The sequence below is a fragment of the Procambarus clarkii genome, chromosome 36 (assembly GCF_040958095.1).
Source record: "Procambarus clarkii isolate CNS0578487 chromosome 36, FALCON_Pclarkii_2.0, whole genome shotgun sequence".
Lineage (NCBI taxonomy): Eukaryota > Metazoa > Arthropoda > Malacostraca > Decapoda > Cambaridae > Procambarus > Procambarus clarkii.
The window spans coordinates 16,967,853-16,979,472 of record NC_091185.1 but is presented as its reverse complement, the minus strand read 5'-3'; the positions used below and the strand labels follow the sequence as shown (position 1 = coordinate 16,979,472).

The window sequence follows — 11,620 nt, the reverse complement described above, 5'->3', positions numbered from 1 at the left end:
AAGGAATGGTCGAACAAATGGTTGTTAGAGTTTAACCCAACCAAATGTAATGTAATGAAGATAGGTGTAGGGATCAGGAGGCCAGATACAAGGTATCATCTGGGAGAGGAAATTCTTCAGGAGTCAGAGAAGGAAAAAGACTTGGGGGTTGACATCACGCCAGACCTGTCTCCTGCAGCACATATCAAGTGGATAACATCAGTGGCATATGCCAGGCTGGCCAACATACGAACGGCATTCAGGAACTTGTGTAAAGAATCACTCAGAACTTTGTATACCACATATGTCAGGCCAATCCTGGAGTATGCAGCCCCAGCATGGAGTCCATATCTAGTCAAGGATAAGAATAAACTGGAAAAGGTTCAAAGGTTTGCCACCAGACTAGTACCTGAGCTGAGAGGTATGAGCTACGAGGAGAGACTACGGGAATTAAACCTCACTTCGCTGGAAGACAGAAGAGTTAGGGGGGACATGATCACCACATTCAAGATTCTGAAGGGAATTGATAGGGTAGATAAAGACAGTCTATTTAACACAAGGGGAACACGCACAAGGGGACACAGGTGGAAACTGAGTGCCCAAATGAGCCACAGAGATATTAGAAAGAACTTTTTTAGTGTCAGAGTGGTTGACAAATGGAATGCATTAGGAAGTGATGTGGTGGAGGCTGACTCCATACACAGTTTCAAGTGTAGATATGATAGAGCCCGATAGGCTCAGGAATCTGTACACCTGTTGATTGACGGTTGAGAGGCGGGGCCAAAGAGCTAGAGCTCAACCCCCGCAAACACAACTAGGTGAGTACACACACACACACACACACACACACACACACACACACACACACACACACACACACACACACACACACACACACACACACACACACACACACACACAATTGCCCAGTTGCTGGAAGGAGGCAAATGTCGTACCGATTTTCAAAAAAGGTGATAGGGAGGAGGCACTTAACTACAGACCCGTATCACTGACAAGCATCCCCTGCAAAATACTTGAAAGAATAATTAGGCTAAGACTTGTTGAGCACCTGGAGAGCATTGGGTTTGTAAACAAGCACCAACATGGGTTCTGGACAGGGAAATCATGCCTAACAAACCTTTTAGAATTCTATGATAAAGTAACAAGGATAAGGCAGGACAGAGAAGGCTGGGCAGACTGCATATTTCTTGACTGCCAAAAGGCCTTTGATACGGTACCGCACATGAGACTGCTATACAAACTTGAGCGGCAGGCAGGAGTAAGCGGAAAGGCCCTAGTATGGGTGAAGAACTACCTAACAGGAAGGAGCCAGAGAGTAATGGTAAGGGGCGAAAAGTCGGACTGGCGAACAGTAACAAGTGGAGTACCTCAAGGATCGGTGCTGGGACCAATCCTCTTTCTAATTTACGTAAATGATATGTTTACAGGAGTGGAATCATACATGTCAATGTTTGCAGATGACGCAAAATTAATGAGAAGAGTTGTGACAGACGAGGATTGCAGGATCCTCCAAGAGGACTTAAACAGGCTGCAGAGATGGTCAGGGAAATGGCTACTGGAGTTTAACACCAGTAAATGTAAAGTTATGTAAATGGGATCAGGTGACAGGAGACCAAAGGGACAGTACACAATGAAGGGGAACAGCCTACCTGTAACGATTCGAGAAAGAGACCTGGGAGTGGATGTGACACCTAATCTAACTCCTGAGGCACATATAAATAGGATAACGACAGCAGCGTACTCTACACTGGCGAAAATTAGAACTTCATTCAGAAACCTAAATGAGGAAGCTTTTAGGGCACTTTACACTGCCTACGTGAGACCCGTCTTAGAGTATGCCGCGCCATCATGGAGCCCCCACCTGAAGAAACACATAAAGAAACTGGAGAAGGTTCAGAGGTTTGCGACGAGACTTGTCCCAGAGTTACGAGGGATGGGATATGAAGAGCGGCTGAAGGAACTGAACCTAACGACACTAGAGAAAAGAAGGGAGAGAGGAGATATGATAGGGACATATAAAATACTCAGGGGAATTGACAAAGTGGAAATAGATGAAATGTTCACACGTAATAATAACAGAACGAGGGGACATGGGTGGAAACTGGAAACTCAGATGAGTCACAGAGATGTTAGGAAGTTTTCTTTTAGCGTGAGAGTAGTAGAAAAATGGAATGCACTTGGGGAACAGGTTGTGGAAGCAAATACTATTCATACTTTTAAAACTAGGTATGATAGGGAAATGGGACAGGAGTCATTGCTGTAAACAACCGATAGCTAGAAAGGCGGGATCCAAGAGTCAATGCTCGATCCTGCAAGCACATATAGGTGAGTACATATAGGTGAGTACACACACACACACACACACACACACACACACACACACACACACACACACGCACACGCACACACGCACACACACACACAAAGAGTCACATCAGAAGGAAAACAACAGTGAAAGAACAGGTATTGAAACTTCGAACAGGCGAGGACAGGTATACAGAGAATGACAGAGAGGTGTGTGAAGAACTGAACAAGAGGTTCCAGGAGGTCTTCACAATAGAACAAGGTGAGGTCACTGTGCTAGGAGAAAGGGAGGTAAACCAGGCGGCCTTGGAAGAGTTCGAAATTACGAGAGAGGAGGTCAAGAGACTCCTGCTGGATCTGGATGTTAGAAAGGCTGTTGGTCCAGATGGGATCTCACCATGGGTACTGAAAGAGTGTGCAGAGGCACTTTGCTTGCCACTCTCCATAGTGTATAGTAAGTCACTGGTGACGGGAGACCTACCAGAAATATGGAAGACGGCGAATGTGGTCCCAATATACAAAAAGGGCGACAGGCAAGAGGCACTGAACTACAGGCCAGTGTCCTTGACTTGTATACCATGCAAGGTGATGGAGAAGATCGTGAGAAAAAACCTGGTAACACATCTGGAGAGAAGGAACTTCGTGACAAATCGCCAACATGGGTTCAAGGAGGGTAAATCTTGCCTTACAGGCTTGATAGAATTCTACGATCAGGTGACAAAGATTAAGCAAGAAAGAGAGGGCTGGGCGGACTGCATTTTCTTGGATTGTCTGAAAGCCTTTGACACAGTACCGCGTAAGAGGCTGGAACATAAGCTGGAGAGACAGGCAGGTGTAGCTGGTAAGGTGCTCCAGTGGATAAGGGAGTATCTAAGCAATAGGAAGCAGAGAGTTACGGTGAGGGGTGAGACCTCCGATTGGCGTGAAGTCACCAGTGGAGTCCCACAGGGCTCTGTACTCGGTCCTATCTTGTTTCTGATATATGTAAAAGATCTCCCGGAGGGTATCGATTCATTTCTCTCAATGTTTGCGGACGATGCTAAAATTATAAGAAGGATTAAAACAGAAGAGGACTGTTTGAGGCTTCAAGAAGACCTAGACAAGCTGTAAGAATGGTCGAACAAATGGTTGTTAGAGTTTAACCCAACCAAATGTAATGTAATGAAGATAGGTGTAAGGTGCAGGAGGCCAGATACAATGCATCATCTGGGAGAGGAAATTCTTCAGGAGTCAGAGAAGGAAAAAGACTTGGGGGTTGATATCAGTAGTGGAAACCGGGCCTACGAAGGACCGTTTTGCTTTTTCCAGCGGTCCTTCGTAGGCCCGGATGTTTTTCGTTACATTTAGTGACGGTCCTTCGTAGGCCCGGGAGTTTTTCGTTACATTTGGCGACGGTCCTTCGTTGGCCCGGGTGATTTTCGTTACATTTGGCGACGGTCCTTTGTAGGCCCGGGTAATTTTCGTTACATTTGGCGACGGTCCTTCGTAGGCCCGAGTGATTTTCATTACATTTAGTGACGGTCCTTCGTAGGCCCGGGTGATTTTCGTTACATTTGGTGACGGGCCTTCGTAGGCCCGAGTGATTTTCATTACATTTAGTGACGGTCCTTCGTAGGCCCGGGTGATTTTCGTTACATTTGGCGACGGTCCTTCGTAGGCCCCGGTGATTTTCGTTACATTTGGCGACGGTCCTTCGTAGGCCCGGGTGATTTTCGTTACCCCGGCGACCCTTGCACAGACATCGCTAATGGTCAATGACGTCACCCAGTCTTCATCTTCCCTGAATAAGCCCATTTTCTGTTGTATTTATTCCCAACCCACACTTATTTAGAAGTTATATATTTATAGTGTCTTGCCAAGGATCGTTTATTGAGCATAGAAATGGATGAAATCCACTATCTCCTATTCGAATGAAACAAGTGAGCCGGTCATAGCATCATTGTTTTTAAGAACATAAGAAGAACATAAGAACAAAGGTAACTGCAGAAGGCCTATTGGCCCATACGAGGCAGCTCCTATTCTATAACCACCCAATCCCACTCATATACTTGTCCAACCCGTGCTTGAAACAATCGAGGGACCCCACCTCCACAATGTTACGCGGCAATTGGTTCCACAAATCAACAACCCTGTTACTGAACCAGTATTTACCCAAGTCTTTCCTAAATCTAAACTTATCCAATTTATATCCATTGTTTCGTGTTCTGTCCTGTGTTGATACTTTTAATACCCTATTAATATCCCCCCGGTTATGTCCATTCATCCACTTGTAAACCTCTATCATGTCACCCCTAACTCTTCGCCTTTCCAGTGAATGCAACTTAAGCTTTGTTAATCTTTCTTCATATGAAAGATTTCTAATTTGGGGAATTAACTTAGTCATCCTACGCTGGACACGTTCAAGTGAATTTATATCCATTCTATAATATGGCGACCAAAACTGAACTGCATAATCTAAATGGGGCCTAACTAGAGCAAGATATAGCTTGAGAACCACACCAGGTGTCTTGTTACTAACGCTGCGATTAATAAATCCAAGTGTCCGATTTGCCTTATTACGAACATTTATGCATTGATCCTTTTGTTTTAAATTCTTACTAATCATAACTCCCAGATCCCTTTCGCAATCCGACTTCGCAATCACAACACCATCTAGCTCGTATCTTGTAACTCTATCATCATTACCTAACCTCAGAACTTTACATTTATCAGCATTAAACTGCATCTGCCAATCCTTTGACCATTTCAAAACCCTATCTAGATCAACTTGAAGTGATAGTGAGTCCTCCTCCGAATTAATTTCCCTACCGATTTTCGTATCATCGGCAAATTTGCAAATGTTGCTACTCAAACCTGAATCTAAATCATTTATATATATTATAAACAACAGAGGTCCCAGGACAGAGCCTTGAGGCACTCCACTTACAACATTTTCCCACTCTGACTTGATTCCATTTATACTAACTCTCTGTTTCCTTTGGTATAGCCATGCCCTAATCCAGCTTAATATAGCACCCCCAATACCATGAGACTCTATTTTTTTAATCAGTCTTTCATGTGGCACTGTATCAAAAGCTTTGCTAAAGTCAAGGTATACAACATCGCAATCCTTACCACTATCAACTGCCTCAACAATGCTAGAATAAAAAGATAACAAATTTGTTAAACATGAACGGCCATTTATAAAACCATGTTGCGACTCAATTATTAATTTATGTTTTTCAAGATAAAATGTTTTTTCTGCTCTATGGTCCCTGCCATTTAGCTCAAGGGGATCAAAAAGCCAGTCATTGGCCCCAGGGTTTTCACGATTTTTCTTTTATGGCCGGTCCCATGCACAGGCATAGCCAATGGTCAATGACGTCATCGGGTATCCAGTCTTCAATTTGCCTGGGGTAGGATTAAAATGCCGGTCCCTGGCCCTAATGTAAAATACCATCATCCCTAGTCTATTTTTAATTTCATATTTACTTCCAACCATCGCCCATTACATGTATCAAAGGGGAGCAGCACTGCAAGAAGTTATGTGTGTATTTTCAAGTTCGTCCCCCTGCTACCTGTATTTACCCAGGTCTTTTCCTAAATCTAAAAAACCAATCCAATTCATTCCTGTTCTGTTTCATGTTGATATGTTTAATAGGTTATTAATATCCCCCTTTACTATGTCCATTCAGTCACACCTCTATCATGTCGACCCTATTTCTTCTTCGTCGTCGTTCTAGAGAATGTAATTTGAGCTTTGACAATCTTTCTTGAAGGATCGTTTATTATGCATAGGGCAAAAATAAAAATGAAAAAAACTGCTATCAGTCGTTTATATGAAAAAAACAGAGCCCTGGGCATTGGTGATTTCAATGCGAGTTCAGTAGTAAACCAATATTGTCCCTAACCATATACACACCTTACTGTAGCATATAACAAATTAAAAAAAATGCTCATTCAGTAAAGCAAGCCTCTCATGTTTTAAAATAACACCTTCTGCAGTTACCTGCTTTTTCTGACGTCATCATCCCTAATGTGGCGCGAGGTGTCAACTGGCTAAATGCGGATCCCAGGAGGTTCACACATAAGTGTGAACTCTTAATCTGGCTTAACACCTCAACTGTACTCTGTGCTTCATCGAAGTTGATATTCAGCTACAATAGCTCGTATTTTCGCTCAATGCTCATATTTTCTGGTATTCATAAACCCAATCAAGACCATCCTAACCTAACTTATTATATATAACAAACAAATACATTCTACAGACCAGTTATTGTTGTTGTTTAGTGACATCGTGAAAGCGACCTCAGGTATAGGGAAAAGGTATTGCTGGCCATTAGCATATAGGTGTCAAGGTATTACAGCACCTGACTGGTCAACTATGTATGACGTCACCAGATGGCCAATGCGGCCTTTAGCTTCCTAACTGTATATGTACTGTATTTGATGATATTATTAATCAAAAAATGACTAGACTATCCATCCCCACCTATACCTAATCAGAGGATTAAGAATATACGTTTTAATTATCCACAACTGTAATCATTATTCGGTGATAAGTGCAAAAGTATTACAACAGCCCAAATGTCGTACAGCAATTTAAGCAGAATCGTACATCTGGCAGCAGACGAGCTGTCCTTATAAGGACCTCCCCCCAGCCCAAAGGGTAATCAAACTCAAGCTTCCTGTGCTAACACTCTGAACTAGCTCCAGCACTTGTGCATTAATGAACTTCGTTGTCTCGTATCTATCAACTCAACCATGTATATTTGTGAACTTTGCAAGGCTCCTAAACTAGGACCATTCCACCTGTGCCAGGCGAAATGTGCTGGATGTAGGATAACCTTCTCCGCCAATCCTCGGCATCAGTGCGTTAATTACTGTATGCAATGTTCGGAGATATCTCATGGACATTATGATAAGATTTGTCCCTCGTGCTCCAAAGTGATTTGTGCTACCCGTAAGTAACATTCTTTTTATAACATCTGTTATGAGTCATAGTATATGTACAGATACTATAGAAAATTGTTCGATAACAGCTAAATTTATATATGAATTAGTATTTACAATTAGCTGTAGAGCTGTCCATCTATGCAGCATATCTTAAAAAAAAAAAAAAAAAAAAAAAAAAAAAAAAAAAAAAAAAAAAAAAAAAAAAAAAAAAATATATATATATATATATATATATATATATATATATATATATATATATATATATATATATATATATATATATATATATATATATATATATATATATATATATATATATATATATATATATATATATATATATATGTGTGTGTGTGTGTGTGTATGTGTGTATATCACGAAAATAAACACGTGATTAAGAATGTGACAATGTCAATGAATAAATATGTATAACTATATAAATTAATTAATTGAAATCTACAGGTCGCCACCCCGATGCATGTCCATTTTGCATGTATCTAGATAACCCAGAGTCTGATACTAGTTCTGATTCAGAGCACTAGTATACTAGTTCTGATTCAGAGCACTCAGATACATCATCGCACCAAAGCGTCCAATATGAAAGTAAGTCAATTACACTATTCTGCAATACCATTCACAATTCTTGTCAGATATATTCATATAAATATTATATTTATCATCGTTAATTATTCACATGATCATTTATATGATTTTAGGCTCGCCAACTCAGCAGGTAGTGGAGGTAGAGGAAGAATATCCTCGTGGAGGAGGTGGTGAACTGCCAAGCACGAGCCGAGCTCGCTCACCAACACCAGAAGATAATGACAACAGGGAAAGTTCTAATTGTAAGTAACATCCACATTAATTATTATTTTCATATTACAATAATGCCAGTATAATTATTATTATTATTATTATTATTAAAGTTTCTATATATTTAATTTTATTTATTAAACTCTTTTATTCTTGTTACTTATAGGTTCTCAACTGGAGAACGAAGAAGACTCCCTGTATTTAGTTTGGGAAGCGGATTCCGATATGGATGTCAGCCAGCCTATCGCCAATTCTCCGCCACCGCCTCAGGAACAGCAGCAGCAGCAGGTAGATGTTTTGCTTCCTCCTCAACCCGAAGTGCTTGAAGTGATCAATAATTTCAATGGGGGGTACATACGCCATTCATATAGCATCCCAGATCATGCCCAAGGAGATCCTGCCCATTATTTGACTATATATCGTGATTATTTTATTCAGCAAATAGAATCCTTGTTTGATGCCGTTCATCCCAATTTCTCTCCTGCTCTATTGATATACCCGGATTTTACATTCAATTTACAACGGCTTAATCAAGAAAATGAACCTGATTTTGAGGGAGAGTTACCTATAAGGGCCGAGCAGCGCACTGTATCTAGGTATGTTGTCGTAGATCAATGGATTGCTGAATTGGATAATAAGTTAAAAGAGTTCTTTGCCGAGACAGAAGGTTCTAGTCTAGGTATACAGAGCATTTCTGGTTTTTATATCAATTCCATAGCTGTTCAGCACCCTATCCGTCTAGGAGAATACGTGCCTTATCCAGATAAATTGCGTGGGAAACAACTTATTTTCAACCCTAAAGGCGAGCAAAATATTTGTTTGATCCAATGTTTGGCAGCATACATATGTCTTGCTCAGGGGATGAATTCAAATAACATTGGTAGGCGTTCCAAATCTGCCAGGTGGTGTCTTAGATTTGTCCGATGGCCTGAGGATATTGAAATTCCCATAACGTACGATAACATCAATAAAATAGAAAGTATAAATAAATTAAGTATATACATCTATGTGCTTACACGTGAAGATAATAGGTACTACATTAGTTTAGCTAGAAAAGGCAGGGAACATTCTGCTCCTAAAGTACCTTTGCTCATGCTAGAGGATCAGCATCTAGTGCTCATTAAAGATTTCAATCAGTATGTTCGCAAAATGCGCAGCCATTCATATGAGATCCCTAACAATCATATTTACTGTCATTCATGTTTAATTCATTTGTCACCTGATGCTATGCGGGATCACGAAGAGTCATGCGAAGTTAAACAAACACTGAAATTTTACCCCGAAGGTCATAAAATCAAGTTCAAAAATTGCGGTCGTGCTTATGGACCCTCTCACACAGCCTATTATGATTTCGAGTGCTTGTTGGACCCCTCCAATCCTCAAGGTTTGATCGAGAAGCGTCACAAAGCCGTGGCATATGCTTTTATCATCATCAACAGGGAATTGGAGGTGGTAGATAAATTAACGTATATGGGGGATGACCCTGTGAATCATTTCATAGATACCTTGGAGAAAGCATGGAAGAGAATCAAATCTACCATGCCTTAATACAAAATATCTATGACACGTGAACATTGGCAAGCCTATAGACGTCAGACCACATGTGAAATGTGCTATAGGCCATTCAAATCAGATAAAGACAAGCACCGTCATCATGATCATGCTATTGAATTTAATAATTATCTAGCTGCCTATTGCCAAAGGTGCAACATGTTATGTAGAAATTCTTATAAATATTTATATACATTCTCTCACAATGCGGCTTATGACCTCGGGGTAATTTTAAATGAATTGTCTAATCTCCCTAACCGTGAAATTGATATTGCCTCCAAAGATGGATTTAAGTTCATGAAAGTAGATATCGGTAAACTTCGGTTTATGGATAGTCTGGCTTTACTAAATGGCGGGCTGGAAAAACTAGCTAAAGAACATATCAAGGAAGGTAAACCCACCACTTACACCTCATTTATGCTAGATGACGTCCCTGTAGCTGCCCACCATTTATTAAAGACAGGCAAACAGGTCTTCTGTTATGATTATATTTCATCTTTGGAGAAATTAAATGAACCGGCTCTTCCTCCTCCCGAAGCCTTTTTCAATAGTTTAAAGCACGAGGCCATAAGCGAGACCGATTATACACAGGCTAAAGAAGTCTTTAGATTAGCGGAATGCAAAACCATTGGGGATTACTTGAAGGTCTATTTAAAAGTAGATAATGGACTATTGTGTGATGTGTTCACTGTATGGCGCAAGACCATGCTTGAGCTGTACAAGTTAGACATTACACACTATGTCTCGTTATCTAGTTTTGCATGGGACGCTTTCTTGTTTAAGAGTCAAGTTGTCTTGGACTCTATTTCTGATCCCCATTTGTACGATGTATTGCGCAGAAATCTAAGAGGCGGATTTACCTCTGTTGTGCGGCAACACACAAGTGTACAAAATGAGCATATGGGTGCTGATCCTTCTAGTACTGATAAATATATTCTTTATTTAGATTTTAATGGCTTATACGCCACCTGTATGACAGAACTGCTTCCTCAAGGTGGGATCCGTAAATTATCTGCTGCCGAATGCAATGATTGGCTCCAACAGGGATTGGAAAATATTGCGTGTGATGGGGATAAAGGGTATTGGGTCATGTGTGATACCAAGCATGTCGCACCTGAGGTGGCTCGATACACCGATGACTTGCCATTAACCCTGTCACATGCTAATATTTCAACTGATCTTCTCTCCGATTATAGCAAACATATTTTAAATACCGAAGATCGCAAACTCCCCAAGAAAAACAATAAATTAATTGCCTCACATCTCCCTCAAAAAGATTACTTGGTGAGTTTAGATTTGCTTCAGATGCTGATGAAATTAGGATTGGAAGTGGCTAAGGTAAATGCAGTTTATGAATTCCAACAGAGCAAGTACCTTAAGGAATTTGTAGAAACAAATACTCGTGAACGTGCAAATACACCTTGCGCCATTAAGGGTAAAGCTTTCAAGCTGGTATCAAATGCAATTTACGTCAAGAGTTTGACAAATGTGAGTAAATATGGCGATCAGAATTATTTAGTTACATCACGAGACAAATTCCAAAAGCATGCACACAATCCGTTCTTCAAACGGAGCATTTTGTTAAGTGAAGACAGAGTCATTTGCACAGTTAAGAAACAATCACTTAAAGTCAATACACCAACCTATCTGGGGTTCCAGATCTTGCAAATAGCTAAGAGGATCCTATATGATTTTTGGTACAATACCGTCAAAGCTCATTATGGAGACAAAGCTAGATTGCTGTATACGGATACAGATTCGTATTTGATTGAATTGACCTGTCCAAATGCTTTTGAGGAATTTAAATAAACTGCCTTTATCTCAGCATATGGATTTCAGTAATTTCCCTCCTGAAAATCCCTATTTCGATGACTCTCGCAAAGGTCAACTAGGTTTGTTAAAATCGGAAGTTGGAGCTAAAATTATCAAGGAACTCATTGCATTGAAGCCTAAAATGTACTCAATTCTCACTCAAGATCAGGTTCAGATCTGTCGTTGTAAAGGAATTCCCACTTAT

The 11,620-nt window shown here is 40.6% G+C and overlaps 1 protein-coding gene across 1 annotated transcript; it reads left to right on the top strand.

Annotated features, from left to right (window-relative positions):
• Window positions 1-9,762: 9,762 nt before the first annotated feature.
• Window positions 9,763-11,412, top strand: LOC138371658 (uncharacterized). The gene has a single exon (XM_069336659.1). The coding sequence runs from the start codon at window positions 9,763-9,765 to the stop codon at window positions 11,410-11,412; it is 1,650 nt and encodes a 549-aa protein (XP_069192760.1).
• Window positions 11,413-11,620: the final 208 nt, after the last annotated feature.